This window comes from Vidua chalybeata, chromosome 11 (genome assembly GCF_026979565.1).
Source record: "Vidua chalybeata isolate OUT-0048 chromosome 11, bVidCha1 merged haplotype, whole genome shotgun sequence".
In the NCBI taxonomy this organism is placed as follows: Eukaryota; Metazoa; Chordata; class Aves; order Passeriformes; family Viduidae; genus Vidua; species Vidua chalybeata.
The window spans coordinates 18,213,867-18,241,757 of NC_071540.1; the positions used below are offsets into that span (position 1 = coordinate 18,213,867).

Below are 27,891 nucleotides of genomic sequence, written 5' to 3' on the forward strand. Positions count from 1 at the left end.
AGCCTGGCCCGGCCCCTCCCGGCGCGGGGGGACCGCGGTGATGCAATAGCCCGGGGACGGGGGCGCGGGGGCCGCGGGGCTCGGCCCGGCCCGGCGCGGCACGGCACGGACCCGCAGCGGGGATGCTTTTGCCGGCCTCCGCCGTGTTGGCAGCCGCCCGATGCTTCGGCAGCCGCTGAGGGCCGGGAGGAGGAAGGAGGCAGAGGCGGCGCCCGGGATGGAGCAGCCGCCGGCGGCGCGGCGGGGCCGGGGGCCGGGCCGGGCGCACGGGAGGTAGCGCGGAGCGGAGCAGGTGAGCGGGGGGCGAGGGGCGGCGGGGCCGGGCGTGGGGGCTCGGGGCTGTGCGGAGCACCGGGCGCTGAGCATCACCCGCACCCCGGCCCCAGCGCTCAGGGCGGCCCCGGCCTCGAACGGCGGCTCCGGGGTGGCTTTGGGTGGTGACAGCCGCTGCTGGCCAGGTGTGTGCGGGCGGCCGTGTGTCTGTCCGTGTGTCTGTCCGTGTGTCTGTCCGTGTGGGAGTGTGTCCGTGTCTGTGTGCGAGCGGCTCGCCCCGTTCCAATGCAGCGATCTCCCCCTGCCGGACTCCCGGCGCTGCCCAGGAACGATCCCGCATCCCTGCGAGTCCCTGCGCTCCGGGGAGATGCGGGCTGAGAGGCAGAGGCTGCCTGTAAGGCTGCGCTTCAGCCCCACAGAAATAGAAATAGAGACAGGGCTCTGCTTTCCAGAACCCGGCTGGGAATAAACAGCACCGGGTGCCCAAGGACTGGAGTTTTACAAACCAGTCCTTAGTCATTTTAGTGGGTTTCTACCCAAAACCCGTGGGGCTGGATATGCAATTTAATAAAAAAAACCCTGCATTCCTTGATAAAAAGTATCACATTTTGTTTCTTTTAAAGTTTGCAGGGGATGACCATTGCTTGTTTCACTTCAGTGTTGTCCATGTGAAGGCTGAGCAGTAGGAGCATCATTACCACACGGTCACTGAGTGCTGTCAGACATGAGGGACAAGACCTCCGGAGCGAGCCCTGACTGCCAGGGACCCTTTAGTGCCACCAAGCCCCAGTCCTGCCCGCAGCTCCTTCCAGCTGCATCCCCGGCCCTGGATGACGTGAGGCTCCCGGAGCTCCGGGGCCCAGCACAGGCATTGCTGCAGTGCATCTCTGATTCGATGAGGTCATAGGGAACAGGGAAAGATTTCTCAAGTCAGTACAAGTGTAGGACACCGGGTGAATCACACTCGGTGTCTGTAGGCTGCAGGCTCTAGATGATAATATAATCACCCATTAATGCCTCTGGATTTATATTGATTTTCTTTGCTTTTAGGAGCACTTCCATTTTTTCTAAAGCCTTTATGCTGAGCATTATCTGCTCATGAATGTATTTTTTGTAGTCTGCGTTTGTCATCCATTGGCACTTGCTGCTGTTTATACCTGTAACACTGCTGCTTTCCTTGTCCTTGTCCCTTCAATCCCTGACCCTCAGCTCCTGATGTTTCCTAGGGCAGAGGTGGGTGACTCCAATGTCATCCCCTTAGGAGGAGAGAACCTCATCCTTGTGCAGGTCTCTGTGACCCAGTGTCTGGAGCATTAATTCTCTTAATTAGGGATTTCATGCCTCACACTCTTCAGTGCCAGATCCGAACATCAGAAATGCACATCTTCCTTGTGGGACCAAAGCTCTTCTCTTTGCTTCTCTTCCTTGTCTTTTCTCACTTTTCCATGGATTTTTTTTGGTTTTTTTTTTAATGCATGGAGGGATAAGTATTGTGCTCACTTTAATCAGGCTGTAACTGAAGTGAGGAAATTACCTACATTTTGACTTTGGTGAGCTCTGATTTGCCTTTCATATAGCAATTCTGAGACCTCCAGAACATGAGGCTTTCATCCTGTGAGGAAGATGTCACTGGCCTGGCAGAAATACCTGTCCATTTCACAGGAGTCCTTGGAGAGGAAGCACAAGAGAAAGTGAGGACTTATGGACCTCCTCAAAAAAAACATCTCCAGCAGGCATGGAGTCCTGGGAGTCTGGAGTGACCTTCAGCTGTCTAGAATGTACCATGAGGTTCAGGAAGGGCCTCAGAATATTTGGAGGGAGCTGAGCAAACAGGATGGCTCTGCACAGCCATGAGTACCCAGGAACTTTATCTTAAAATACACCCCTGCAAGTGCCTTGTCCCTGTGTCTCTTTGCCATCTCCCCCACTTTTTTACTTCTTCTCCAATCTTTCTATATGCCTGTCCCCAATCCTGCTTCTCCATCCCTGGCTTTTCTGTGCAGAAGCAGAGAAAGGAATGGAGAGAACAAGGTTCTCCTTTAGGAAGAGGCTGCCCTGAATTTTCAGGTGCCAGTTAGCATTGGGGTTGTCAATTTTCAAGTCACAGCATTGGGCTTGTCAATTTACAGGTGACAGCATTGGGGTTGTCAATTTTCAAATCACAGCATTGGGCTTGTCAATTTACAGGTGACAGCATTGGGGTTGTCAATTTTCCGGTCCCAGTTAGCATGGGGGTTGTCAGTTTTCAGGTCACACCATTGGGGTTGTCAGTTTTCAGGTCACAGTTGGCACTGGGGCTGGCAGCAGAGTGGGATTTCACTCAGACAGTCGAGGGTCTTTACCCAGGTCCTCACGGTCACACGGGCTACAGGAGAGACCAAAGCTGGCAAAACCACTTTCTATCTCCAGACTCAATAATCAATAGATGAGTACAAGTCCATCATCCCCTCTGGTTTCCTGGGGTGTCCTTGGAGCTGGCTGGGTGCTGCTGCCCCAGCCCTGGAGGGTGGCAGAGGCTGGGGCAGGTGGAGGTGCTGGCACCAGGCAGCCGTGGCACACTCCCCTGATGTCACACACTGTGCACATCATCCTCTGCCAGCCACGGCAGCCCCGTCACCACGCGGGACGCGTGTCCGAGTTGGGCTGTCCTTGGTGAGAGCAGATGGAGCCTGGACACACACCCAGCCTTCTGCTGTGCCAGCGATAACCTCTGGAGGGTACCCGGGAGTGCTGCCTTAGCAAAGAGCCTTTCCTCTTGGAGTGCTGCGGGGGGACCACTGCACTGACACTGGACCCGGTGGGTCTGTGTAGTTTCTTTGCTTCTGACTTCCCCCTGAGGCAGGGAACCTTCAGCCTGCTGCTCACCACGGGGATGTTCTTAATTTTAATCCTCCTGGGCCATAATGAATGAGGGAAAGTCCTGCAGAAGCAGGGAAAGCCCCACTGGGTGGGTGAATTTCCGAGGTCAGGTAGTGTCATGCCAGGTAACAAGAGGAGGTGGTGATGGGGTTTCTGGCTGCACCTCCCGCAGCCACTGCACAGTTTATTACTACTGTACAAACAAAACACAAAAAATCCTGCATTCCCTGCAGCCAATGCCCCTGGCACGGCTACCCATGTCCGCCTCGCCTCAGACCCTGCCAGCACCATCCCTGACCCGGCAGGAACAGCCTGGAGCTCCTGGGATGTGTCCGAGCATCCTGGGGCAGGGAACAGCCTGGAGCTCCGAGGATGTGTCCGAGCATCCTGGGGCAGGGAACAGCCTGGAGCTCCGAGGATGTGTCCGAGCATCCTGGGGCAGGGAACAGCCCGGAGCTCCTGGGATGTGCTGTCCGTGCATCCTGAGGCAGGGAACAGCCTGGAGCTCCTGGGATGTGCTGTCCGTGCATCCTGGGGCAGGGAACAGCCTGGAGCTCCCGGGATGTGTCCGAGCATCTTGGGGCAGGGAACAGCCTGGAGCTCCCGGGATGTGTCCGAGCATCCTGGGGCAGGGAACAGCCGGGAGCTCCTGGGATGTGCTGTCCGTGCATCCCGGGGCAGGGAACAGCCTGGAGCTCCTGGGATGTGCTGTCCGTGCATCCTGGGGCAGGGGACAGCCTGGAGCTCCTGGGATGTGTCCGAGCATCCCCGGCCCGGCTCTCTGTCTGTCCCGCGGGGGATCCCCATCCCGTCCCGTCCCGCCCCGCCCCGCCCCGGCGCTTCCCCCGCCGCTCCCGGCCCCGCTGCGGTCCCGCCCCGCTCGGGTCCCGCCCCGCCGGCGTTTCCTGCCCCGGCAGCGGGGCGAGGGGCGGCTGCAGCCTCCAGGAATTTGTCACCGCTTTGTTTTCTCCGCTGTTTTCCGCCCGGATTTTTCCCCCGCGGCGGATGTAGCGGCCGGAGCGGGGCCGGGGCCGGTCGGTCACCGCGGCCGGGGGGCTCCGGCCGGCCCCGGGCAGCGCTCGGCGCTCCCCCCGCAACCAGCGCTCAGTCCGGAGCGGCCGCCGGAGCCGGCGCTGGGCTGGGCTGGGCTGGGCTGTGCCCAACTTGTTGACACGACCGTCGTTTGACAACACCGGGGAGCAGCAGCGAGGGGGGGAAATGAATATTTTTTAACCCGGACATTTCCAAGGTGCGGATCAGCACGTGCCGGGCTGGGAATTGCGTTCCGTGCTCAGCACAAGATGCGTGTGAGCGCTCAGGAGGGGCTGGCGAGCTGCTGAACATCTTCCTGTGCCTTTGTTGCAGAAGTGCTGCGGATCGGGCGGTCATGGAGGGAACCCGGCAGAGCAGGATCTGCCGCCCGCACAAGATAAGTGAATCCTCGAAGGTTCGTACGATTTGTGTCACCTACCTAAAAAATCCCGCTACAGAAGCAACGAGGGTGGTGGGGGTAGAGGGTCTCCTTTGGGCGGACTGGCTGGGGGAAATGTGAGAATTCAGAGCTTTTAAAAAGAGGGATGGAAATGGTGGTTTACCTGCTCAAGTATTTTTGGTAGAAGTTGCTGCCTAGTGATTAAGGGGAAAAAAAAAAGGAAAAGCAGCAGCAAATGGGCATCTGCTCATCATGACTCATAACTTAGAAACCCACATCATTGCAGCACAGTAGTTTCTCTATACTAAAAATTCAGTTATGAAATGTGGCGTGTTTGTTTTTTAGACTGATCCATCTCGTAAAATCCAAGCTCGTTACAAAAGCAAAGCTGGATTGCTCTTTAGATTCAGTCTTGGTTTTGCTCAAGATGGGAGCCTTGATCCTGCAAATTGTGGTTAGCTCAGTGAGCTCACAAAACCTGGGCTGCTTTCTTAAGTTTGTGGGGTTCGTTTTCTTTGTATCAAAGCTCTGTCTGGCACAAATACATTGTTTTTATTTGTGAATTCACGGAAATCCATCTCAGGCAGCTCTTTATGCAGGTCCTCGGGATGACTTATAAAATGTTAATAACAGCTGTAATTATTATGTTCACTTTGTTTCATGCCAGTGCAAGCTGCTTTTGTGCTGTAGTTACAGGAACTGCAGAACAGGTACCTTGTAATACCAGAAAAAAAGCTGGAAAAGAGAAACTTTTCAGTGCCTTCTTACCAAAGCTGAATGAGCCAGATCTCATTTTCTTTTGCACCATTGATGAACAGCAGTGCTGCATTAACAATCTGAGAGAAATTAGATCCTTGAATCCAAGAGAAGCTGAAATTCTGCTCTGACACAATTGATGAAAGACAGATAGGACTAATTTTTAAATGCATCCCTACCAATATAATCTTTCCCTCAGTGCTGATCCTGTCTTCCACTTAAATGATTTAGTCCGAATGTAATGATAATTCATCACATTAAAAATTAATTCACTTGACAGCACTGTTTTATTTGCTTTCTTAGACAGCAGCTGTCACTATCTGTTAAACTTAGAATTACTGGATAATGCGAAGGCTGCTCTACAGAATATAAATAGCTTGAGGAAGATGTTCAAGTTCAGTATGAAATTAGTCTTGGTTCTGAAATGTGCAGCTCTCAGCTCCTGTTTCTTGCTCCCTGAACAAATGAGCTCACCAAGTGGCTGAAATTCTGAGCTGCTGTATTGTGAGTGCCTCCAGTGCATGTGGAATGGGCTCCTGCCTGACTCCTGGAGCAGCAGCAGCAGTCCCACATGGCAACCAGGATTTCAGGAGAGCGAGTTGCCAGGCGTATCTGAGGGCAGGATTACTCTGCTGACTCAACATCCAGCTCAGCAGAGAGGGATCTCTGGCAAATCTTACATTCTGCTGTAATCTTGTTATGCATGATGGTGGTATTAGGGAATATTAGAGAGAAATGATCAGCCAGCTCCCAGGGATGAGAGGGAGGATGGGTTTGGTTCAATCCAAGGATTTGGTTCAATCCTATCCCCCATGAATCAGATTTGGGAGAGGGTGCTGCAAGTTGTTATTTCTTGTCTGTTCATCTGCCACCATCAACTACCCCTGATTACAGCTGCCACAGAAGTGTGGTTTATCCTTTGCCATATTTATGCTTCTCCCCCTCCTCTCCACCCCCTGGTTTCTGCTTAGGCTTCTGTACAATATCAGCTCTTCCTAACCTCAGGAAAATGCAACTAAAAAGCTTTACAGTCCTTAAACACCTTTTTTTTTTTTTCAGTTACAGATCTCTGGCAGTTTTATTCCTCAGTGAAAGCCACTTTGTTGTCTATGCCATAGATCCCTTTTTAAATTCAGAGGTGTGTTCATGAGTATAAGGCAAATTAAAGAGTTTTGATCCAGAAACCTTTTAATTATTGAAGCCTCTTCCCTTAGACTGGTTTAACTCTGCACACTTGAGTGTTCAGAGCCATTCTAACAGCAGGATTTTTGGCAGCCTGGGCTCCATTGTTTAGAAAAGAACATAAGGAAATAAAGAGACTCTGCTGGGATGTCACACTAAGAGCAGCACATTTGGTTGTTAATTTGGGTCTCAAATCCTCTTGGCTCTAAGAATCAAACCTTTTCCACCCAGGTGGGTAGAGAGGGTCCCACCGTGGCTTAACCAAGCCAGTAATGGCTTTTCCAGACTGCTGTGGTCATGTGCTCTCTGCTTGGGCAGCCAGGAGAGCCACAGGTCATTCTGATTTCTAGGAGAAACAACAGTTTGGTGAGGAAGGGAAGGGGGAGTGTCTGGGAGGCTCAGGTGACCTGTGTGACCTTTTCAGGTGTCACCTCTGGAAATGCAGCCTGGGGGGTTAGGACTGGGCAAGATTCAGACAGCCAGGACTGTTCAGAGCTGCCTTAGGTAGGACACAGGGATGTGCTTCCATTCCACCCCTTTTCACTGCTCTTACAAGTTCTTACAGGCTCTGCCTGGTTTGGATTTGGTAATTAAAGTAGTTGGTATTTGCATTTACCTTAACCTGGCTTTTATTAAGAGGCATCACAAGGTACCTGACTGTGATTTAATTCCTCCAGAGGGTGGTCCTAAAACTTCACTTGGCATTCTGGACTGACCAGCAGTGTTCAGTTCATTTTCTGCAGGATATTTGAGGGGTAACAAAATGTTTCCATCTTGGCTCATCCTGAGGCTGGTGATGTGGGTCTGTGAGAGGAGGCAAATACTGGTGCCCTCAAAAGCTCAGTGACACATCCAGAGCTGGTGCTTAGAATGTGAGGACCAGAGGGATCCCAGAAGGGCACTTAATGGATGTGTCCTGAGGGCATTTTCCCTTTTCTTTAAAAGGAAAATATCTGCTCCTATTCATTTAAACAAAACCTACCTCAGCTTCTGGAAGCGAGGAGAAGCCTTGTGGGAATCAGTTCTCCACATGTGTGGCTTTGCACATAAATAAACAGCTATTACTTCTGAGTGCAGTGTGTGTGCCTGGAATAATGTGGGAAGAAAGAGAGGGATTTTACCCTAACAAGCTTAGAAATGCAGAGTTCTGGAAAGATTTAAGAGGGGGTAGCTGTCAAGCAAGCAGTAACCCAAACAATACACGGGCTGAATGAAAATTCAGAGTACTGCTGCGTGTGTGCGTCCCACTCTAAATGCTCTGTGAGTAGCTTAGCTGGGAGAACTCTGTAAGGAGTCATTTGGGGGACAAGGAAGAAAGGAAATGTCAGCAAGATGTCACCGAGACAATGAGTGGAAGAGTTTCAGAAAATTGTGCCTGTATAACTCATCAGGGAGGAGGTTTCAATGCTGCACTGTGGGGGAAGGAAGAGTAAATTATTAAAGAAAGGCGAGTAGGAAGCAGTAAAAATCTCCATGGGCCATTCAAAGAGAAGGTGAGGAGCTCAGGCTCGTACTGTGTCACTTGCCAACTACTTAATGTCAAAATTTATTATAAATGTGAATGTGCAACACAAAAAAGCTGTCTCTGACTTGTGTGTGACTGCACTTAGTGGGAAAACACATTCCAGTCTGGAACTGATCGTGGTGGAGGTGCCACCTGCCTGATGCTGTTTGTGTTTTTCAGGTGTACAGGTGGGATGACCACTCCAGTCTGGTTCTGCAGAGCCTGAACGAGCAGAGGCACCGAGGCCTCTTCTGTGACATCGTGCTGGTGGTGGATGAGCAGAGAGTCCCGGCCCACCGGAACCTCCTGGCTGTGTGCAGTGACTACTTCAACTCCATGTTCACCATTGGCATGAGGGAGGCCCACCAGAAGGAGGTGGAGCTCTTCGGAGCCTCCTACATCGGTCTGAAGGCCGTGGTGGATTTCCTGTACGGCAGCGAGCTGTCTCTGGATGGAGGGAACATCGACTACGTGCTCGAGACAGCTCACCTGCTGCAGATCTGGAAGGTGGTGGACTTCTGCTGCGAGTACCTGGAGAACGAAGTCAGCGAGGAGAATTACCTGTACCTGCAGGAGCTGGCCTCCATCTACAACCTGAAGCGCCTTGACTCCTACATCGATTCCTTCATCCTGCAGAACTTCGGCACTCTGTCCTTCACCCCGGACTTCCTGCAGAACATTTCCCTGCAGAAGCTGTGCCAGTACCTGGACAGCAGCGACGTGCAGCAGGAGTGCGAGCACGACCTGCTGCAGGCCGCCCTGCAGTGGCTCACGCAGTACCCGGAGCGGGAGAACGAGGCTTACCAAGTGCTGGACAACATCCACTTCCCCTTGATCCCCAAGAGCGACCTCCTGCACCGGGTGAAGCCTGCCGTGTGCTCGCTGCTGCCCAAGGAAGCCAACTGCGAGGGCTTCATCGAGGAGGCCGTGAACTACCACAACAACGTGGCGGCGCAGCCGGTGCTGCAGACCAAGCGCACGGCCCTGCGCACCTGCGAGGAGCGGCTGCTCTTCGTGGGCGGGGAGGTGTCGGAGCGCTGCCTGGAGCTCTGCGATGACACCTGCTTCCTGGACACCAGGAAGGGACAGTGGGTGGCAGAAACCCCTCTGCCAGCCCGGCGGAGTCACCACTGCGTCGCGGTCTTGGGAGGATTCATCTTCATAGCCGGGGGCAGCTTTTCCCGGGACAATGGAGGGGATGCGGCGTCAAATCTGCTATATAGGTATGATCCCCGCTGTAACCAGTGGATAAAGGTGAGACTTGAGCTGTATTATTTCTCTGTTCAAAGTCCTTTATGTTTAGAGTGTTTTCTCCTTTGCTGGCAGAAGGACGGGGCTTGTTAGAATAGTCAACACGGCAGCACTTCCAAATGAAAAGTCAAGTTAGTTAAGTTGCAGCAGCTGCTTGAGTCCTTTGTGGAAATGCTTAAATTACACAAAGAGCAAAAGAGTTTGGGGGAGATATTCAGCTTCATTTGGGATTTGGGCATCTCATCTGAGAAATTCCTGATCAGCATCTGCCTGCAATTCTTTAGGTTACTTCTGGGAATAATTCTGGAATGGACTTCGAGGTGATTGCTTGGTTCATCTTCCTCAAGCAGTAGTACATATAAATCAGAAATGGGTGTGATGTAAAAAGGAAATGTCTCTGACAATTGTCAAGTGTCTCTGTGCTAAATCTCCCTTAGAACAAGCTCTTTGCTCCCAGTGCTGCCACAAACCCCTGCATTTGTGTGGGTTACTGTATCAGCCACTCCTTGTTCCCATGTGGACTAATCATGGTTCCTATATGGACCAGTTATGGTTTCCATATGAACCAATCATGATTCCTCTATGAATCAGCCATCCTGGATGGTGCACTTGTGGCTTCCAGTGATTCCAATACCTGTTTCTTGCAGAGCTGGGAAGGAGTTCCTATAAACACAAATGTTTCTAGAGTAACCTGTCTCTTAGATGTTTCCTGGTATCCCCTTGTTTGAAAATGGATGCTCCTGCAGAAAAACAGAAGTGTTTTATGAATGTAATGGTCAAAACCAGAATCTCTCCTTACCAAATAAAGGGGAATGAGCAACTTCCCCATCCTCAGACATGAATAGCCCTTAAGTCCCTTGCTTACCAGACACTGGAAGATGCCAGCAGGTCATTTTCTTTGCCAGGTTGCCTCCATGAGACAGCGACGAGTGGATTTCTACCTGGGAGCGATCACTGACATGCTGGTGGCTGTTGGTGGCAGGAATGAAAATGGGGCCCTGTCTTCAGTTGAGACCTACAGCCCTCAGAAGGACTCCTGGACCTACATAGCAGGACTGCCCAGGTAACTGAGCTGTCTGGAAGCTCCCCTGTGTTTGAAGAGTGGTGATAAAGGGAGCTTGTGTGACTTTAGCTGATGAATGGGAGCCCTGGAAGGGAGGGAAGGGGACGTAAAACCAATGTGGCACCAGCCATGCCAACCACGGCAGCAGCTGGGAGCTGAGCGGGCAGCGTGCCTCAGGTCAGCGAGGTTTTAATTTTCATCCCAAGGTGCATCTGGAGGATGGGAGGGAGAGCTCTGATTTCATTCTGTAATTCTTAAAAGCTTTTCCTGAGGCCATGTGGAGTTGAATATTTTCAGAAGCACTTTTCACATCTTGATCAAAGGGCTTTGTCATTTCTGTGGCCTTACTTTGTCACCTTGGTGTGATGATTTTCCTTGTAGGGTGTTTCTCTGTGTTGGGCCGCTCAGGTTGGTTGTCACAGCTAAACACATTTAGCTGTATTGGAAATACAGAAGCCTGGCAAATGTGAGCTCTCTCTCTCTGTCTGAGTTTAAACTTGGCTGCTCTCTTTTGAGAGGTTTAAGCCCTGCAGCTCTTGTGGTAGCAAACAGGACATTGCTGTGTCTTGAATCAACGTCAGAGCAGTGACTTTGTGAGGACAGCAGGACAGCATTTCATTTGCTAACAGTTGTTTCACATTTGTGGGAATCACGGGGACGTTGGCTGTGTGGATGGTGTTTCCATGGTGTCTGGAACCTCAGCAGCAGTGCTGGCTTTCCCAGTGCCATCGCAGAGCAGGTTCCTGCAGTTTGGTTTGAGAGTTCAGGGTTTTTCCCTGGTCCCTGAGCTGCAGAGCTGCAGAGCCAGAGGCAGCCAGTGAAGGCACAGAAGCCTGTTGCCCAATTCTATTTTGGGCAGGTGCTGCAATGCCAGGCTGATCCAGGCTAACAGCTGGGCTCGAGTGCTCCTCACAAGCAGGATGCTTTTTTATTTCTGCTCACTTAGGCAGATCCAGCAGTTGGGGCTGAACACCACAGCCCTCCCTGGGAATCTGTGTAGGAGACTATCTTCAGGTCCTAAATCCTTCTGTTAACTGGGGTCACCTGTGAGGTGTATCCTGTGTGGATATTTTTACTCATAAATGATCCTGGGGAAGTTCACACAGTTGGCTCAATCCACCCAGACTCTCTAAAAAGGGGCAGTTTGTTTGCATATTCCAACTGCTACCTGTGTGCTGGCTTTGGGAATTCTGCAGCTGCAGCATTTAAAGTGAACTTTGACTTGTGGGTGTTAATTTTTTATTAGATTTCCTGGCTGGTCTGCTTGGATGAGGCAAAAGTCCTCCATTAGGGGACAGACCCCTCTTAAGATGAATTATGCCTGCATCCAAATAAATTATTCTGCATCCTCTCTTCCTGTTGCTCTGTCCTTGTGTCGGCTCAGCTGTGTGGTGAGCCAGACAACTCCCCACTTTTCCATGCAGCTGCTGTTTTACACGTTTAAGTGTCTTTAGTTAGATCTTAGTGGATTCTTGGCACCTTTGGATTTTTTGTCTTTTCAGCCCTTTTTTTCCATTTGGTGCTGAGCAGTGAATTGTTTGGCTTTGAATTGTTTCTGCACAGAAGGAATAAGGCAAAAAGGACTTTATGCAGGTTGCAAAAGGCCAGACGCAGAGGTGAGCAAAAGGAACCTGTCTGACACACGTCCACTGCTTGAGCTGGGTGGCTCTGGCAGATTTGGGGCTGCTGAAAAGGCTCTGGGCAGCCCCTCCTTGAGGTACTTCAGGTGGAGCTGTTAGAGCAAGTCCAGAGGAGGCACCAGGATGATCAGAGGGATGGAACAGCTCTCCTAAGAGGAAAGGCTGAGAGAATTGGGATTGTTCAATCTGGAAAAGAGAAGCTTCATGGTGACCTACCTGTGGCACTCCAGTGCCTGAAGGGAGCCCACAGGAAAGATGGAGAGGGACTTAAAAAGGGCCTGGAGTGCCAGGACAAGGGGGAATGGCTTCCCAGGGGCAGAGGGCAGGGTTAGATCAGATATTAGAAAAAAATTCTTATCTGTGGGATGGCGAGGCCCTGGTACAGGTTGCCCAGAGACGCTGTGGCTGCCCCATCCCTGTGAGTCTGTGATTTACTGGCAGTGGAGGAAGGATGAGAGAGGATTCTGTGATCCATTCAAGACTAAAAGCATTCCAGCTACAGTTCCTTCTGCCTGCTCCAGTCTTCCCTTCATCTGATCTCTGTGTTCCTCCTCACCACATGGTTTTGTTCCTCAAACAGATTTAAGTTCCTGTTTCGCTCACCATCTCCCCCAGCCCTCTTCTAGCAGCAAGACTTCTCATGTCGAGGAAACCAGAAGCTCCAGTCCTCTGCTTCCTGACTGCCTGATCAGGAATTGTACCCCAACAAAACCTCCTCTTTTCATGTGTTTTTCTGTCTTCCCTCTGAAGAGAACATGTGCAGGTGTTTTGGTCCTCTTGAGAGCATGACCACCAGCAGCAGGCTTTCCTGACTGCCCCAAGCCAGCAACTGCCTGGAATCCTGTTCCCTGGAGTGACAGGCTCGTGTTGAGGTCATTCTGGGGTGTGGGCTTGTGTTGCTCGACTCGAGCTGCATGGGGTGGGACTCTCAGAGGTTGTTTGTTAAAGCTTCTCTGCTGAACATCCAGAAAATGGGTTTGTTGCTTCCCAAGGGTCAGAGCTTGCCACGTGTGTGGAGATTCGCAGGGGAAAGGCAGTGGTTGTGTCCTTGAGCACACATGCCAGTGCCAAATCCCGTGTCCGTGCTGCTGTTTGCAGTCTTGCTCCTCTAAGGAAGAGCTTTACAGGCTCTCGTTTATCTCCTCTTTCCCCCCTCTCCTTCCCACCCTATATGGTCAAAACAACACGTTGTTTTCCCTAAGCACTCTCTTGGAAGGAGCTGAGCTGTTTTGACTGAACTAAGGCTGTCTTGCTGGAGAAGCAAACAGCCTCTCGGGGCAGACGCTTTGCAGGGAAAACTTCAGCCAAGTTGTCTAAAGGGTGGACCTGGTCCAAGCCTGCTACAAGGGAATTCAATTTGCCTGACGCTCATTAGGGTCCTTGCTTGTGGGATACCTTTCCCTTTCTTCAGAGAGATCCTATGTTTTTTGCCCCTTTTCCCAGAAACTGGGAGCAGTTTCTGTCATAGTTTCTAGCCCGGCAGGGAGCAGCCGTGGCTGAGGAGCTTGGCAGAGCAGGAGGTGGAGCAGTGTGTTCTCATCCTGAACAGACCATGAAAAGGCCTGCTGCAGACAGCAGTGAAATTAATTGAGTGGCCCTAGGTTAAAGTTTGGCAGAACAACTGAAAGCTGCTGTGTGAGGAGCTGTGTTGGAACAGGCTGGGGAGTGATGGTATCTGCTCTTCCAGTTGGGTCATGAACGATCTCGCAGGGCTACAACAGGTGGACACCAAGATTCAGAGCAACCACAGCTCACCTGGACTTTGGTTGGACTAGGGGATTCCCAAAGCCTTATTGAGTTATGTGTTCTTCTGTCTCGGGCAGTAAATGGTAGGTTTTCTAGCACTTGAATGGTGTTACTGGGTCAGGAACTAATTTTTCAGCATTGTATCTGGGTTAAGGCATTCAAAATCGGTGCCAGGCTCCAGCAGATGTTAAAATCAAATCTCCTTTCTCTTAATGCCTCTGCTTTTTTCTGGCCACTCTTGCAGATAACACTGCCAAAATGCTCAATGCTCTCTGTTGGAGGATGTCTAGACCCACTCTATTGATATGCCTGTTTTGTTACCCATTTAGAAATGCCCCTCTCTCAATCACAGGGCTTGTAGAAAGGATCTGTATTGACTGGTTTCAATTTATGCTTCTGTTTCATGCAGTTCCTAGGAAAGTGATGCTATTTCAGATGAGCTTTCAGAAGTGAGGCAAAGTGAAACACCTCTGGTGCCTTTCAGTGGGTAATTGTCCTGTACTGGACAATAACAAATTGATGCTCAATTTGGTGCTTCAGATCTGATGGTTTCTGTCAAACCACTCTCTCAGCTGTTGCTGTTCCCTGGACACAGCCATTGTCTGAGGCAAAAGAACCAGATCAGTGCTTTTTCTGCAGCTGCCTGTGCTGGGCTGCATGCCTGTGCTTGAGAGACAATGGCTATTGCTTGCTTGCCTGCACAGAACTCCAGAGTAGGAGAATATTTAACCGACTTCTCCAAAGGCCATGCAGGTTTTTATTAACTTAGGGTCATTTTTTCCCTGAATGGTGAATGCAGCGTGATTGCCATCAGCAGTGCAGGGCTCTGGGGTGCATTCCATGTCCTTGCATTATCCTCCTCCTGACTCCTCCAAACTCCCTGGTACAGCACAGCCTCCAGGCAGCTTGGTTTCATGTGGGTTTAAAGTCTGCTGCAGGTTGAAATGAACTGAACTCAAGCTGTCCATCCCATCCCCAGACTGAGCATTTTTAAATGCACTCCTGTGTATGTAGAGAAACACAGGCTCTGACAAGTAGCCCAGGAGCCACTGGAGATGGACAGTCCCTGTTTTGTCTGGAAGAGACCTCAACAAAGGAGCAGCATCTCTGGACACTTCACCTGCCATGGTATTTCTGTCAGGGTGAAAGCCAGTGGTTCATGTGCTCAAAGTACATCATGTCCACCAGAAGCACTGAGCTTGAATTAACTGCTTCCATCATGAGGCACATTGAGAGCTGTGGAAATTCTGAGTTGCCTTTTGGGATAAAGTCAATAACTATACCAAAGTTCTCTCCTTTTTTCTTCCTGTCTTTTCCCTGAGAGGCCAAGAAGCAGAACAGCTGTGAAGTCACCTCTGCAAGGTCTCCAGGGCTGGAGCTCGAGCCCCCATAGTTGAACGGACTGTCCTGGTCACTCAGCACTGTCAGTCCAAGCATGTCAGGGATTTTTCTGCTTCTTGTAGCAGGAACCTATTAAAATATCTGATTCAGATAGGGATCAGAGGTTTCAGCAGGCATCTAGAATAATAACCACCTTTTAGCTCGTCTCAGAAGCGTTGTGCTTTCAGGGTAAATGTGGGGTTTCTTTCCTAGTCCATCTTTTCCCTTGGCACAGAAGTGCTGGCACTCAGGTGCGTGGAAGATGTTCCGATAGCATTTGTGTGGCTCAGAGAAACCATTAGCCTGCGAAATAAAAACAGCTCAAGGTTCTCTCCACACAGAGCTCCAGCGTGTTCAGGCACGGTTCAAAGGCTAAAGCAATGCTCACAGAGGTTTGTCTGCCGTGGAGGTTGCGTGGTCTCGAGTGCCTGACTACAAAGGATGGTGGTAGAGGCTGGTGAGTGCAGCGTGATGAGTGCACTGCTCTGTGCCCTGTGGGGATTGAATCGTTCTAAGTCCTTTTGAGAGCCAATTTGCTGTGGCTGGTGCTGCACCTTTTGACACCCCAACTCCCCCAAAGGAGAGAAAAATGGAGGGAAAAAAGACATCTAGAAATGAAGTGTTCAAAGCAGCTGATGCTGTTCATCACCTTAGCTGTCCAGTTCTGAGAGCTCAAAGGGGTTTGGTCAGGAATAGCCTAGTGTGAAGTTAAGAATAGCCTGGAGATTTAGGTTTGTAGTGGGTTTATTATGGATGATCAAAGGGGGTTTCTCTCTGCCCTGTAGATGCAGCATGCATGGTGTTTCTTCTACCATCTCATTTTCTCTTCCTTCACCATGATCTGTGATGGGCTGGGGTCTGCTGCCTTGTCCTGGGGTGACCAAAGAAGTTCCCAGCTGTAGGGCAGCAGTGGTAGAGCAGACAGATGGCTCATGAAAAGGACACTGCCTGCGTTGGGACTGCAGGTGAATGGGGCAGAGAGCGTCCCTGGGTAAGAAATGTGTCCAGTGATCCTGAAGCTATGCAAGAGCAAGGCAGCAGCAGTTTTCTTCTTGGTTTCTCTTGGTTTATCCCTACTGGTAAGTCTGAGAGGTGTCATGATTATTTCCTCTTTCTGTCATAGAAACCCTGACTGAAATGTGGATTTTTTCCCTCTCTGGCCCTCTCAGACTGATGCAAGCCAAGCACTGGAGCAGAAATATGGGAGTGAAGGTCATGCCAGTAGAGCAGGATGGGCTATTTCTGTTGTGTGACACACTCCAGAGGATGCATTAAAAAGTGATTGTCATGCCTTAGTGCTCTGTAGCAACCAGCTATGGAAAGGGTGATTTAAAAGTGGTTGTCAGGCTGTGCACTCTGCAGTGCAGGGTGAGGCCCTGGGAATGAGAGGAGTTACTGGGTAACCGCCAGATCATGGATTCTTCTGTCTTTAGTTACTGTTTATTTGCTTCTTTAGCACAGTCCCTGCTGCATGCTTGTGTGCCTTGTTAAAACCCCTGAGGACTGTTCCTGTTTGCCTGCCCCAGGTTTACCTACGGCCACGCTGGCACCGTCTACAAGGAATTCGTGTACATTTCGGGAGGCCACGATTACCAGATCGGCCCCTACAGAAAGAACCTGCTGTGCTACGATTACCGCACGGACGTGTGGGAGGAGAAGAGGCCCATGATCACTGCCAGGGGCTGGCACAGCATGTGCACCCTGCAGGACAACATCTACTCCATCGGCGGCAGCGACGACAACATCGAGACCATGGCTCGGTTTGACATCCTCAGCGTGGAGTCCTACAGCCCCCAGTGCAACCAGTGGACCAGAGTGGCCCCTCTGCTGCAAGCCAACAGCGAGTCGGGGGTGGCAGTGTGGGAAGGCAAGATTTACATCCTCGGAGGCTACAGCTGGGAGGAGGCTGTCTTCTCCAAAACAGTCCAGGTCTATGATAAGGAGAAAAATAAGTGGTGCAAAGGGACGGACTTGCCCAAAGCGATTGCCGGAGTGTCCGCGTGTGTCTGCGCCCTGAAACCCAAAACAGAGGACAAAAAGAAAAAGATAAAAACAAAGAAACATCAGGATCGAGGAAGATGACCACTCCTGGATAGCCACCCTTGGATGGTGGGCTCCGAAGGGACCTTGTATTTAGACATTTCTATCTAACCTTTATTCTTTTTCTTTTTAAACAGGGTGGGGAGGGCATCTTCTGAAGCCTCAGAAAATGTACACTTGAATATGGTTTTTGGATTAAACTCATGTTTAAGGTAAAAACAACAAAAGAAACCAAAAACTCCCCCTCTTGCTATACAAAGGGTGATGTGGCCAGAGAGGTTCTGCTGCTCTCCTGAACGTTAAGGCTTAGGCTTCTCCTTCTGTGGTTCATGGCATTTCCACGTACATCGTATTATATCAACGTTTTAAGGAAGTTTTTAAAAACAACTTTTATACTTTTTTATACCACATTTTGCTAACTCAGTCTCTCGTTTGCCATATATTACGTTGTTGACTATAGAAGCTGCTGCTCTGTGCTTGTGACCCCGTTGTTGGTGTCAGGAACTCCTCGTTTGATGATCTTTGGTCTCTGTGTGGCTTGGCCAGGACGTGGTGCAGCTGTTGGAGCAGCGCTGGCATTCCCAGCATTGTCAGGCTGTCAGCTGGAATTGGGACTATTGTCACAATTCCAGCTCCCCCAGAGCCCAGCTCGCCAGCCATGCCCATAAACACCCTTTATTTCAGTGACTGCTGATCTGCTGAGTGGATTTCAAGGGCTTGGGTTTAAAGTTCACCTGTTGATCATTGCTGTTATTTTTCCCTCAGTCCTCCTCTCCCATCTCCCTTTCCATGTATTTCAGATTTGCCTTTTCTTCCATCTGGTGTATGGGCAGGTGATATCCTGCTACCTTCATTCTTTTGTCTTTTTTTCCCCCCTTCAAACTACTTACCTCAATAATTGGAAAACACTAAGAAAACATTTTTGCACTTAATTTCATTTGAAACTCTGGTAAATCTAAGATCTACTACAAGCACATGTGGATCAAAAGAGGTAACAGTAAATTTCTGGAGTGCACGGAGGTTATAGGTTGTTTCTTCAGTGCTAAGAAAACTAGTTGGAATTAATTTTCTGAAACTCTTTGAGGTTTTTTTTGATGATTTTTTTTTTTAATTTTTTAAAAAAGCCTCAGGAGTCAGTCTTTCATTTGCATTAATGGATTTATTTTAAAGCCTTTGTATACTGCATGAGGTAATGGTTATTCTTTTTTAGCCTAAAAATAAATTTAAAACAAAACCAAAAAAATCCAAATGAAACATTTTGGTTATGACAAACTCATAGACAAGTTTTTGGGGTTATTTTTTTTTAATATCTGAAATCCTTGCTATGTTGACTGACAACTGCTTAACTTTTTGGGGACATTTTCATGTGTAAGTATAGAACAAAAATTTCAAAGATTTGCTTTTTTTCTGTTACTAGGTTGCTTGTTACTATATCCCCTCTTTTAATGTGTTTATGTATTACATTAATGTCTGGGAACAATAAATCCAGTTTAGAGTATTCTATTCATCACAGTCTGATGTCTTGTGTATTGATTTCACTGAGGTTTTCCTGTTTGATTAATTGGAAAAAAATAATCCTGTAATAATTTTTCAATGAAATTCATAATGTTGGAAACATTTTAGTAGGAAGAGAAATGTAACAATATTAAGTAGAAATAGAACTCATTTAGATAATTCATTTCTTCTACATTTTTCTCCTGAACAGAGTCAGAAGAGACAAGGGGGAATTGCTCCCCACTGCCAGAGGGCAGGGATCAATGGGATATTGAGAAGAAATTCTCCCCTGTGAGGGTGGTGAGGCCCTGGCACAGGGTGCCCAGAGCAGCTGTGGCTGCCCCTGGATCCCTGGAAGTGCCAGGCTGGACACTGGGGCTTGGAGCAGCCTGGGATAGTGGAAGGTGTCTCTGCCCATGGCAGGGGGTGAAACAAAATGAGTTTTGTGGTCCCTTCAAGCCAAACCATTCTGTGATTCTATGAAATTCCTTTTCACATTTTTGCAGGTCTGACAAAAAATCCAATCCAGTTTGTAGAGTGCTTTCAAAGACAGTATTTAATGGAGTGTAGATAAACAATTTACAATTTCTTAACGTTAAACTTCATTGCATGAACAAAAGGCAGCTTCAGTGCTCATCAAAGCAAGCCTTGTTTCCCCTGGTCTGTGTGTTGGGGAAAATACCAAAGCCAGAGGCTGTGAGAGAGTGTGGGACATGACCTGTGTCATTAGAGGTCCCTGGGGGATCCTACCTGCTATTGCCAGAAGCATTTTTCCATTACTGAAGGAACAAATGATCCCCATTTGCATCTCCAAGCCCATGGCAGAGAGCACTTCTAAAGGCAAGATCTGGCAGAGTGCCCCTGGATTTGGGATGTTGTGGATCCAGATGTGGCTGATCACCCCTGGATTTGGGATGTTGTGGATCCAGATGTGGCTGATCACCCCTGGAGTTGGGATGTTGTGGATCCAGATGAGGCTGATCACCCCTGGATTTGGGATGTTGTGGATCCAGATGAGGCTGATCACCCCTGGAGTTGGGATGTTGTGGATCCAGATGAGGCTGATCACCCCTTGGGAAGTGTCAGCAGACAGCACAGGGAGCTTGGAGATCACCCATGCTCCCCAGTGCTGCACAACTTTGGGGAATTGGTGTGCTGGAATTTCTGAAAAATGAAAGGGAGAATTTGTGTGACACAAGTGGATTTCTGCTCTGGTTTTTGAGGTCTGAACAGTTCTCTTGGTGAGGAATTAGGGTTGGCAGAGGAAAGGTGGATTCTCTTGCTTCGGCCTGGCTCCTGAACCTGCACATCCCACTGCCTTCATCCCTAAGCCCTGTGAAGCGTTTTACTCTTGCCAGGAAGCACAGCTCTTTCTTCCTGCCCCAGGGAAAAATAACTACTGCTCTACCTCATTTTTAAAAAGGCTTCCATTGCCAAATTCTGAGGAAAGCTCGTTTTACCTGAAACAAAGCAGCTACCAAAAGCCTCAGGTTTGCTCTTCCCACACTTCCATGCCTGTATCGTGGCATTGGCACGTCAAGGAGCTGCTCCTGTAACTCTGACGTTAGGGAACAAATGCCTCGAGGTACCCTGAGGAAAAATCACAGCCTGGTGTGAGATGCAGTTGTTTTGAAGGCTTGAGAAAGAAGATGGAAATATTTTTGTTCTCAAGTTGAAATTTTAAATTGAGAAAAATGTGCTGGTGTATTTCTGTGTAAGAGATCTGACTGCTTTCAGTGATTTCTTTCAAGGACTGCTGATTTTCTGGGCGCTGTTCAGGATTCCAGATTCTTGCACAACAGCAAAAAAAAAGGGGTTGTGTGTCTAGGGAATGTAAAGAAATAATTTAACCTTCAGTACTCTTTCTGAGAGCAATTTAACTTGCAGAAAACAAGCCCAGATTTGAATTGTGATTCTTCCCTTGCTGGTATGTCATAGAGAAGTTCTGACCAGTAAGACAAAAAAAGAAGCTGGCATTACAGGCTTTAAATATTATTTTATTTCAGCTTCTTGAGCTATTTCAGTTCTCATGAATGTAATAATGAGTGAGATGCTAATTATTCCTTCATGAACTTATGGCTTTGGGGTGTCTCAGGGATCAGGTCAGAGCAGATGGAGAGGTTCTGTCACCACGCTGTGAGAGAGCACAGCTCAGCTACTCACAGCTTCCTCCTCCTTCCTGGTAACTCCACACAGAGAGGACACAGCCCAGTCACGGGGTTGTTGGTACTACACACATTTTTTAGTTCCTCCTGGAACTCGGAGTAGCTTTGGGAAAAAATATTCCTTTGTTCTATGATGATGGGTTTGGTGACAGAACACGAGGGGAAGGTGAGATGGAGGCTTGCTGGTTTTTTTGATGCTCCAGAACTGACAGAGATGATTGAATGAGAAGAGGGGAGACTTACATTTAAGATAAGGATGAATAAGTCACAATTAATTAGCCAGAAGTTCTGCATAGATAATTGAAACACTGAGTCAAGCATCCACATGATCTACTAAAGGCTTGTCCACTCTTCAAGTGTGTTTCTGCTTGAACTAGTCCATGCTTAAGCTTTTTAAATCAGCAAATCTTTTACAAATGTCCAGCAAATTTAGGAATCTGGAATTTTAAGTCAGGTTTGCATTAACCCATTTTTGGAATTAAATAGCTGCAGTTTGTGGCCTGTGCTACCTGCCTAAAGCCTTCCATCTGCAGAACCATTCCTGCCCTTCTGCTCTCAGGTTCCCTTTGCCCACTCCCAGTGCCTGCTGCTGGCCTGGGACATTTAGGGCTCAGAAAGTTAAAAAAATATTACCAAGGTTGATAACTGTACAATCACTGATGGTGACCTAGAGCTGGCTGGTTCTCTACTGAAAACTTAAATATCCTATTTTTAAGATGAGCCAACTGACACTCCCTGAGATCCAGCCAGGGCTTGCAAACACTTTATGTAGGCAAAGCCCTTACTGGACCTAGAAACTGTTGGGATAAAGGTTCTGCATCTCTGAAAAGAAAGTCCTGGGAGCTCCTGAGGCTCTTGGCACCAGGAAGAAGGTCTACAAGGACAGTACTAAACCTCCTGAAGTGCTACAGTATTCCCTCTGTCCCTGAAAAAGTGGGTGTGAGGGTCCTGAGGGCTTCAACTCCCCAGAAGTCATCCTCAGGAGCGCTCAGAAGCCGTGTGTACACAACTCCGGGCACTGTCAGGAGCACAGATCTCATGACCTTGTGAAGTCCCACGGAGTCCCCAGCACTTTGCATTGCCAGCAGGATAAGAGCAATTACAGCAGCACCTGGAGCCAGATACCCTGGGAGTGGTTTATCCTGCTGTCAGACAATCCTTTATTTCCACAGCCACGGACCTCGTTTGGTCTTGATAAATCCACATGTTGGTAGGAACATTGTTCCATGAATCTTAAGAACGTGCATACGCAGAAAGAAAATTACGACACTGGTTATTTTTTTAATTTGGAAAAGCAGCCTGTTGATTTGGAGGGATAATTCGCAGCCACTGGCATAAAGGATGTAAGAAAATACAACCGGTTTATGCAATGAAAGCAGAAATGAAAGAACAGGCCACTAAAACTGGCAAAAATTAATAAAACAGAACCGAGGTGGCAACTTTGGAGCAGGTAAGTTTCATCAAAGCACAGTATTACTAAAAAAAAAAACCAAACCCTTAGATTATTAGGAAATATTATGGTAAAATGTTAACAGACTTTATAATTAAACTATACTAAGATGGGATAAAATTGAACGTGTTAAAAATGTTACTGAATGAGACAGTGACATCCTTTCTCAGTTTTCACCCTCAGCTCTGGGTTTTAGCAGTTTTGGTATTTGAACTTTCTGCTTTCCAGGCTGAAGACACTGTGCTCATTTGTATTTTCAAACAGTCAGTTTACTTAGGCAGCACTGTGGGCAGAAGGGAATTTTGCCTTCAACCAGACGAGCCACGTAAGGGTTTTCACTCCATTATTTACCTTGTAAATTAGACTCCCGAGGGGAGAGGGGCTTTCAGAAGTTTGAAATGCTGTATGCAAAAAGCCTGAACATTTGTCTCCCTTTTTTGTTTCTCCCTTTTAATATTAACCAGCCATTTTCACTGCTGGTTCTCCGCCTCAGGACAGCACAGCAACACTTGCGAGAGACAAAAGCGAGGGAGCGGCAGCTGGGTGTGTCAGCTGGGAGGGTAAAGGCTGATAGAGAAAATCATTTACTGTCATTAGCACACGGTAAGTGTTGCTCTTCACAAAACAGGAGGGACGCGTCCTCGTCGTGGAGACGGGGAGGAATCTTCTTCCCACTTTCAGTGGACAGCCAAAGACACAGAGTTCTTGTGTGCTCTTCCTTTTCTTCTATTCAACTTTCTCACTGATACAAAGTTGTCTCTATCACTCGCTGCCCAGCCGAATTAGACTTTTGCAGGACTTGGTAGTTTGTGTAAGGAGAAAAATATGGACTAAATTAGCGATTAATTTGATGGATTCTTGCCTGGGGGGTTCAGTATTGTTATGACTCAATCCTCTCAAAATCATGAGATTGGCTTAGTCATTACTTTTTTTTTTTTTTTTTTTTTTTTTTCTCCTAGATACAAACTCTGAACCCATTCCCACCCTGGTTATTTTGGACAGAGGTGGGACAGCTTCGCTCTGGCATCATCTGGGCACACAGCCTTACCTGCCACCTGCCAGAGTGACCCTTGGCACAGATGAAATCTGGACATGAGGAGGAATTTCTTCACAGAAAGGGTGATTAAACATTGGAGTGGACTGTCCAGGGTGGTGGTGGAATCACCATCCCTGGAGGTGTCCAAGGAATGCCTGGATGTGGCACTCAGTGCTCTGGGCTAGCTGACAAGGTAGGGATTGGTCACAGAGTGGACTAGATGGTCTTGGAAGGCTTTTCCAACTTAATCAAGGAGTCATGTAATTATTTGGGTTGGAAAGGATCTCTGGAGATCACCCAGCCCAACGACCTTGCCGAGGTAAGGACATTTGGAGCAGGTGACACAGGAACGCGGCCAGGTGGGGTCGGAATGTCTCCTTCAGAAGAGACTCCACGCCCTCCTTGGGCAGCTATTCCAGAGCTCTGCCACCTTACACGAACAGAAATTCTCTCTCATGTTGAGCTGAAACTTCTCCTGGTTTAGTTTATGGCCACTGCTGCTTGTCCTGTTGTTGAACACCAAAGGTCTGGCACCATCCTGGCACAGGGTGCTCAGAGCAGCTGTGGCTGCCCCTGGATCCCGGGAAGTGCCCAAGGCCAGGCTGGACAGGGCTTGGAGCAAGCTGGGATAGTAGAAAGCGTCTCTCTGCCCATTGCAGGGGGTGGAACTGGATCATCTCTAAGCTCCCTCCCAACCAAACCCAACCCATCCCATGATTCTGTGATCCTTTTGGCACCCGCCCTGGCGATAGTTTACATGCATTAACGAGATCCCCTCTCAGCCTCCTCTTCTCTAGGCTAAACCCTCCCCGCTCCCTCAGCCCCTCACAGCCGAGATGCCCGGTGGGGTGTTTGTTCCAGGGAAGCTTTTCGGGCTCCTCGCCCGCCTTCCCGCCCGGGGCCGCCCCGCTCCCCTCAGGGAGGCGGAGCCGCCGCCCGCCCTTTTTCCCTCGGCGCCCTCAGCTCCCGCCCCGTGCGCGCGCAGCGGGCGGGCGGGGACGGCGCATGCGCGGTGCGGCGCGCGCCCGCCCGCCCGGCCCGGCTGGTGCGTGCGAGGGAGAAGATGGCGGCGGCGGGGGCGGCGGCGTGAGGGGCCGGGACCGCCGAGCTCCCCGGGGACGCGGGGCGCCATGGCCCTGCACGGCGCGCAGGTACCGTCCGGGCCCGCGGGCAGCCCTGCGGCACCGCGCCCGGACCCCGCCGGGCTCCCGGCGGCGGGCGGGCCCCGGGATGGGGGGGGGGGGGGGGGGGGGGAGCGTGGTGGCCGGGAGTAGGCCCAGGGTGATTGTGCACGTTCATTGAATGTGCTGAGGGCGGTGGGGCGGCCTCGCTGCCCGCGGGGACGGCGGATCCGGCGCTCCCGGGGCGGAATTCCCATCCCGGAGGGGTCCGGAGTGCGGAGGGTCGGCCCCGCTCCGGTGTCGGTGCCACCACGCCGGGGCCCGGGGCGGGGGGTGTCGGTGCTGAGCCCCCGCCCGAGGCTGGCTCGGACAGAGCCCGTCGCTCCGGCTGCTCTTTTTTAATTTTTTGGAGGGGAGGAGAGGCCGAAACGATTCTATAACGAGAAGGGAATAAGGAGATTTGTAAACTAATCCTCCCCCCTCCCCCCCGCCCAAACACTCGATAAACCCCGGCGCATCGGGGTGCAAAGGGCTGAGTGTTGCAAGATCGCCGTGCACGGGGATGCGTGTGCGGATTCCCTGGATCCCACTGGCTGAACCAGCCCGGAGATTTGTGCACCGAGTGGAAAAAAAAAAAAAAAAACTGCAGTCGTGGTGGTTTTTCGCTGGAAGTTTACAGCTCGGTTCCTGGGCTAATCCAGTGTGTGCTTAGAGCGAATGATTGAATGGGTTCGCTTCGCTGTTTCTTTGCCTTAAGGTTTTTCTCCCAAAGAGCTTGGAAGCAGGAATGTCGGGAAAAGCGTGTGGAGCTCTGGAGTGTTTTATTTGCAAGACTTAGAGCAACTTCGTTGTTCAGCAAATAATAAAGTTTAGAAAACTGTGGTGGCGTTAAACGTAATTTTGTTCAGGATCCGTGTCTTCTGTCATAGAAAGCACGTTTCATAAAATGTAAGTCATTTCGAACAGGCTGATGCTTTATTGTAAATTCTGTAGGTTTTGGGGTTTTTTTTCTCAATGAAGTTACACATCAAATGAAGACGTGTACTGGTGGCACTGGCATTTCCATTTTAAAAAGTTCGTGATTGGTGAAAACTATACCGACATTTCTTGTCCAGCTTGATTTATTTATGTTTGAGAGCAAAACGTGAGTGCCTTTGTTAATGTGGGTGTTCTTAAGGCAGCTGCAGTGTCTGGAGTTTGTTTCAAAATTAAGACTAATTTTAAAAATTTGTGTCCTTCTAGTTTTATTTCAAAGTGAAGGAAACTCAGTTACTTTTGCACCTTTTTTTACTGTCCCAGTGAATGATTTTTGGAATGCAGATACCACAGGATTCAGTGTCCAACTCAAGAGTTGTTTCACTGCCTGCTTTCCCCCCACCCCCCAGCATGTGGTCAGTTTGATAAGCTTGGGGTTTAAAATGCAGCTTTTTTCATGATTTAGAGGCGTTAAGGACGTGTCTTGGTCTGTACATAATTATGTTGGTGTACTTTAAAGCAAAAAAACTTAGGCTGATGATTTAGTTTATGTTGAAGTGTTCCATAGCTGAAATTAAAACTGGGCTGTAAATTCATCTTTAGTAGCAACTTGAGCATAGACTATTTTAAATCATCCCCCTCTACAGGTAAAGGTGAATTTTAGGTCTCGTGAGGTTGCTGCTGAAGTTTTATTATTTTTATTAGATAGGTAGTATAGAATGTGGAGCATATATATTTTGGAAACACATTTATAAGATATTGTTTAGCTAATGCTTTGTTCATATTACTAAACACTACGTGGGTTTGGGTTTTTTTCAAATTTAACCAGTTTATTGAGATGATGTCTGGGATTTATGTGAGTACATCTTCCAGAATCGTGCTGTGATGCTGAATTAAGGTAACAATGTTTTGGAGCCTTTGGGATGAAAAGCCTGAAGATAAGTTCAGGGATGCAGTTTTACATGTAGCTGTTTCCTTTTTGTTTTAGGATGGTAGTGTTGCAGATCAGTAGAAAAAATGAAAATTTTGATACAAGTTGCCTGTTCTGAGTAGAAGATAAATAAGATTATTGAGTCATTATGTTGATGTCATGATGCAGAAGTAGACAGAAGTGTGTTCTTCTTCCATATCTCTAATTTGGGTGTACCATCATTGAGGCATTTTTTGTCACACAGGGGAAAAAACATCTTCAAGAAAATCCTGCTGCTCCTCCAGCTAAAATGCAGAGTCAGATTTCTGCCAGTGGATGGATTCATGGAATAGTGGGCAGAAATATTTCATCAGTCACTTTGCACATTGTGACAAATGACTCCTGAAACCCCATCATATCGAATATTTCCATTGATTTTGGGTGGCCAGCTCAGCAAGCACAGAAGTGTTTGATAGCACAGTTCAGATATTGCTGGTGTTTGTGTCTCTATTCCATGTCACTATTTCATAATCATCTCATGAGAGGTTTAAGTGTTGCTGTCGGTCTGCTGGGTGTGTGCTGACTGTACTTGCAATCTGTCCTTTTTTTAAGGTGAGCTACAAGTAAACCTGCTGTATTGCTCCATGACACTAAAGATGTTAAGCTGCTCTAGTTAAAACCACTTGTCATCAAGGGCATCTAAAAATCTCTTAAAAAAAAAGGACAACTTAAAAACTATTTCCCTGTTTGGAAAGAATAAAACTCTGTAGGAACTGTATAAACAGTTGTTTTAGCTGCTTTTTCTCTTGTTTTTCATAGAAAGAATTAATACAGACACATCATTTGTAAATCCTGTGAAAACAAGTTAAGCAGAAGAAAGGATACCATAGCAGAATGAATCATTTATGCTTGTTTTGTTCTTCCACCATTACTGTGGTGTCAAATGAACTGGGTGCCATTTTAAATGTACCACGTTGGCCCCAAACCCAGCTGAAGTGAAAACCAGGCGAGTTTGAGCTGAGAAAAAAAAAGCTGAACAAGCTCCTAAGCTGCTCATCCTCACCCAGGTTGTGTCTGGCCTGGCAACCAGAAGAACTGGAACTCAGAACATGGCATGCAACCTGACTCCCTGAAACACTGCACTGCAAACTGCCTCTTTTATGGCCAGCTTGGAGGGCTGCTGCCTGGCAGGGTGTAGTTTGATGTTTCCTTAAGCCAGGACTCTTTCTAGAAGACAAAAAAAAAAAAAAAAAAAAGGCAGCAGCCTGCAGGCATTTGTGCTGTGCTGCCTTTGCAGTGTCTTGCCTGATGTTTGTGGTGATTAGGAAATCGATGCCTTGAAAATAATGTCCAAAAAATGGTTGTTATGCAGCTGGATGAGTTTCTTGTGCACATATGTGTAAGGTTGGAGTGTCCTCAGGGGCAGAAGGAAATGTTTGGGGATGGGGCAGTTGGATTCTGTCAGGTTTGTGAAATCCACTGAAGATATGGGGGACACCCAGAACACAAAATAAAAGGTGGCCGTGGGAAAGGGCTGCTGGGGAGTGGGATGGAGGGAGGTGTGTGAGTGCCCTGTCGTGCTGCAGCTGCTCAGTTGCTGTCCTGTGTTTTAAA

At 48.8% G+C, this 27,891-nt stretch overlaps 2 protein-coding genes across 3 annotated transcripts in view; both read left to right on the forward strand.

Moving 5' to 3' along the window:
- The first annotated feature begins 37 nt into the window (after nt 1-37).
- Nucleotides 38-18,638, forward strand: KLHL36 (kelch like family member 36). 2 transcript variants are annotated; one of them, XM_053952892.1, is made up of 5 exons: nt 38-292; nt 4,498-4,579; nt 8,187-9,260; nt 10,163-10,320; nt 16,613-18,638. In XM_053952892.1, the coding sequence occupies exons 2-5, from the start codon at nt 4,520-4,522 to the stop codon at nt 17,166-17,168; spliced, it is 1,848 nt and encodes a 615-aa protein (XP_053808867.1). In that variant the 5' UTR covers nt 38-292; nt 4,498-4,519; the 3' UTR covers nt 17,169-18,638. The 2 variants fall into 2 exon arrangements, with proteins under 2 accessions (XP_053808867.1, XP_053808869.1); XM_053952894.1 differs by lacking the exon at nt 38-292 and adding an exon at nt 4,104-4,381.
- A 5,661-nt stretch (nt 18,639-24,299) lies between these two features.
- The window catches only part of USP10 (ubiquitin specific peptidase 10), a 47,117-nt gene continuing 43,525 nt past the window's right edge, over nt 24,300-27,891 (forward strand). The window contains exon 1 of the mRNA XM_053952867.1: nt 24,300-24,422. Coding sequence (XP_053808842.1) covers nt 24,402-24,422 — 21 coding nt within the window. The 5' untranslated portion in view covers nt 24,300-24,401. The remainder of the gene's footprint in view (nt 24,423-27,891) is intronic.

What these genes read in the sequence shown, in the direction of transcription:
- KLHL36 (XM_053952892.1), top strand. Translation starts at nt 4,520, where the DNA reads ATGGAGGGAACCCGGCAGAGCAGGATCTGCCGCCCGCACAAGATAAGT. An exon ending in AGATAAGTGAATCCTCGAAG is followed by an intron (nt 4,580 to 8,186) that starts GTTCGTACGATT and finishes TGTGTTTTTCAG; the next exon opens with GTGTACAGGTGGGATGACCA. An exon ending in GCTGTAACCAGTGGATAAAG is followed by an intron (nt 9,261 to 10,162) that starts GTGAGACTTGAG and finishes TTTCTTTGCCAG; the next exon opens with GTTGCCTCCATGAGACAGCG.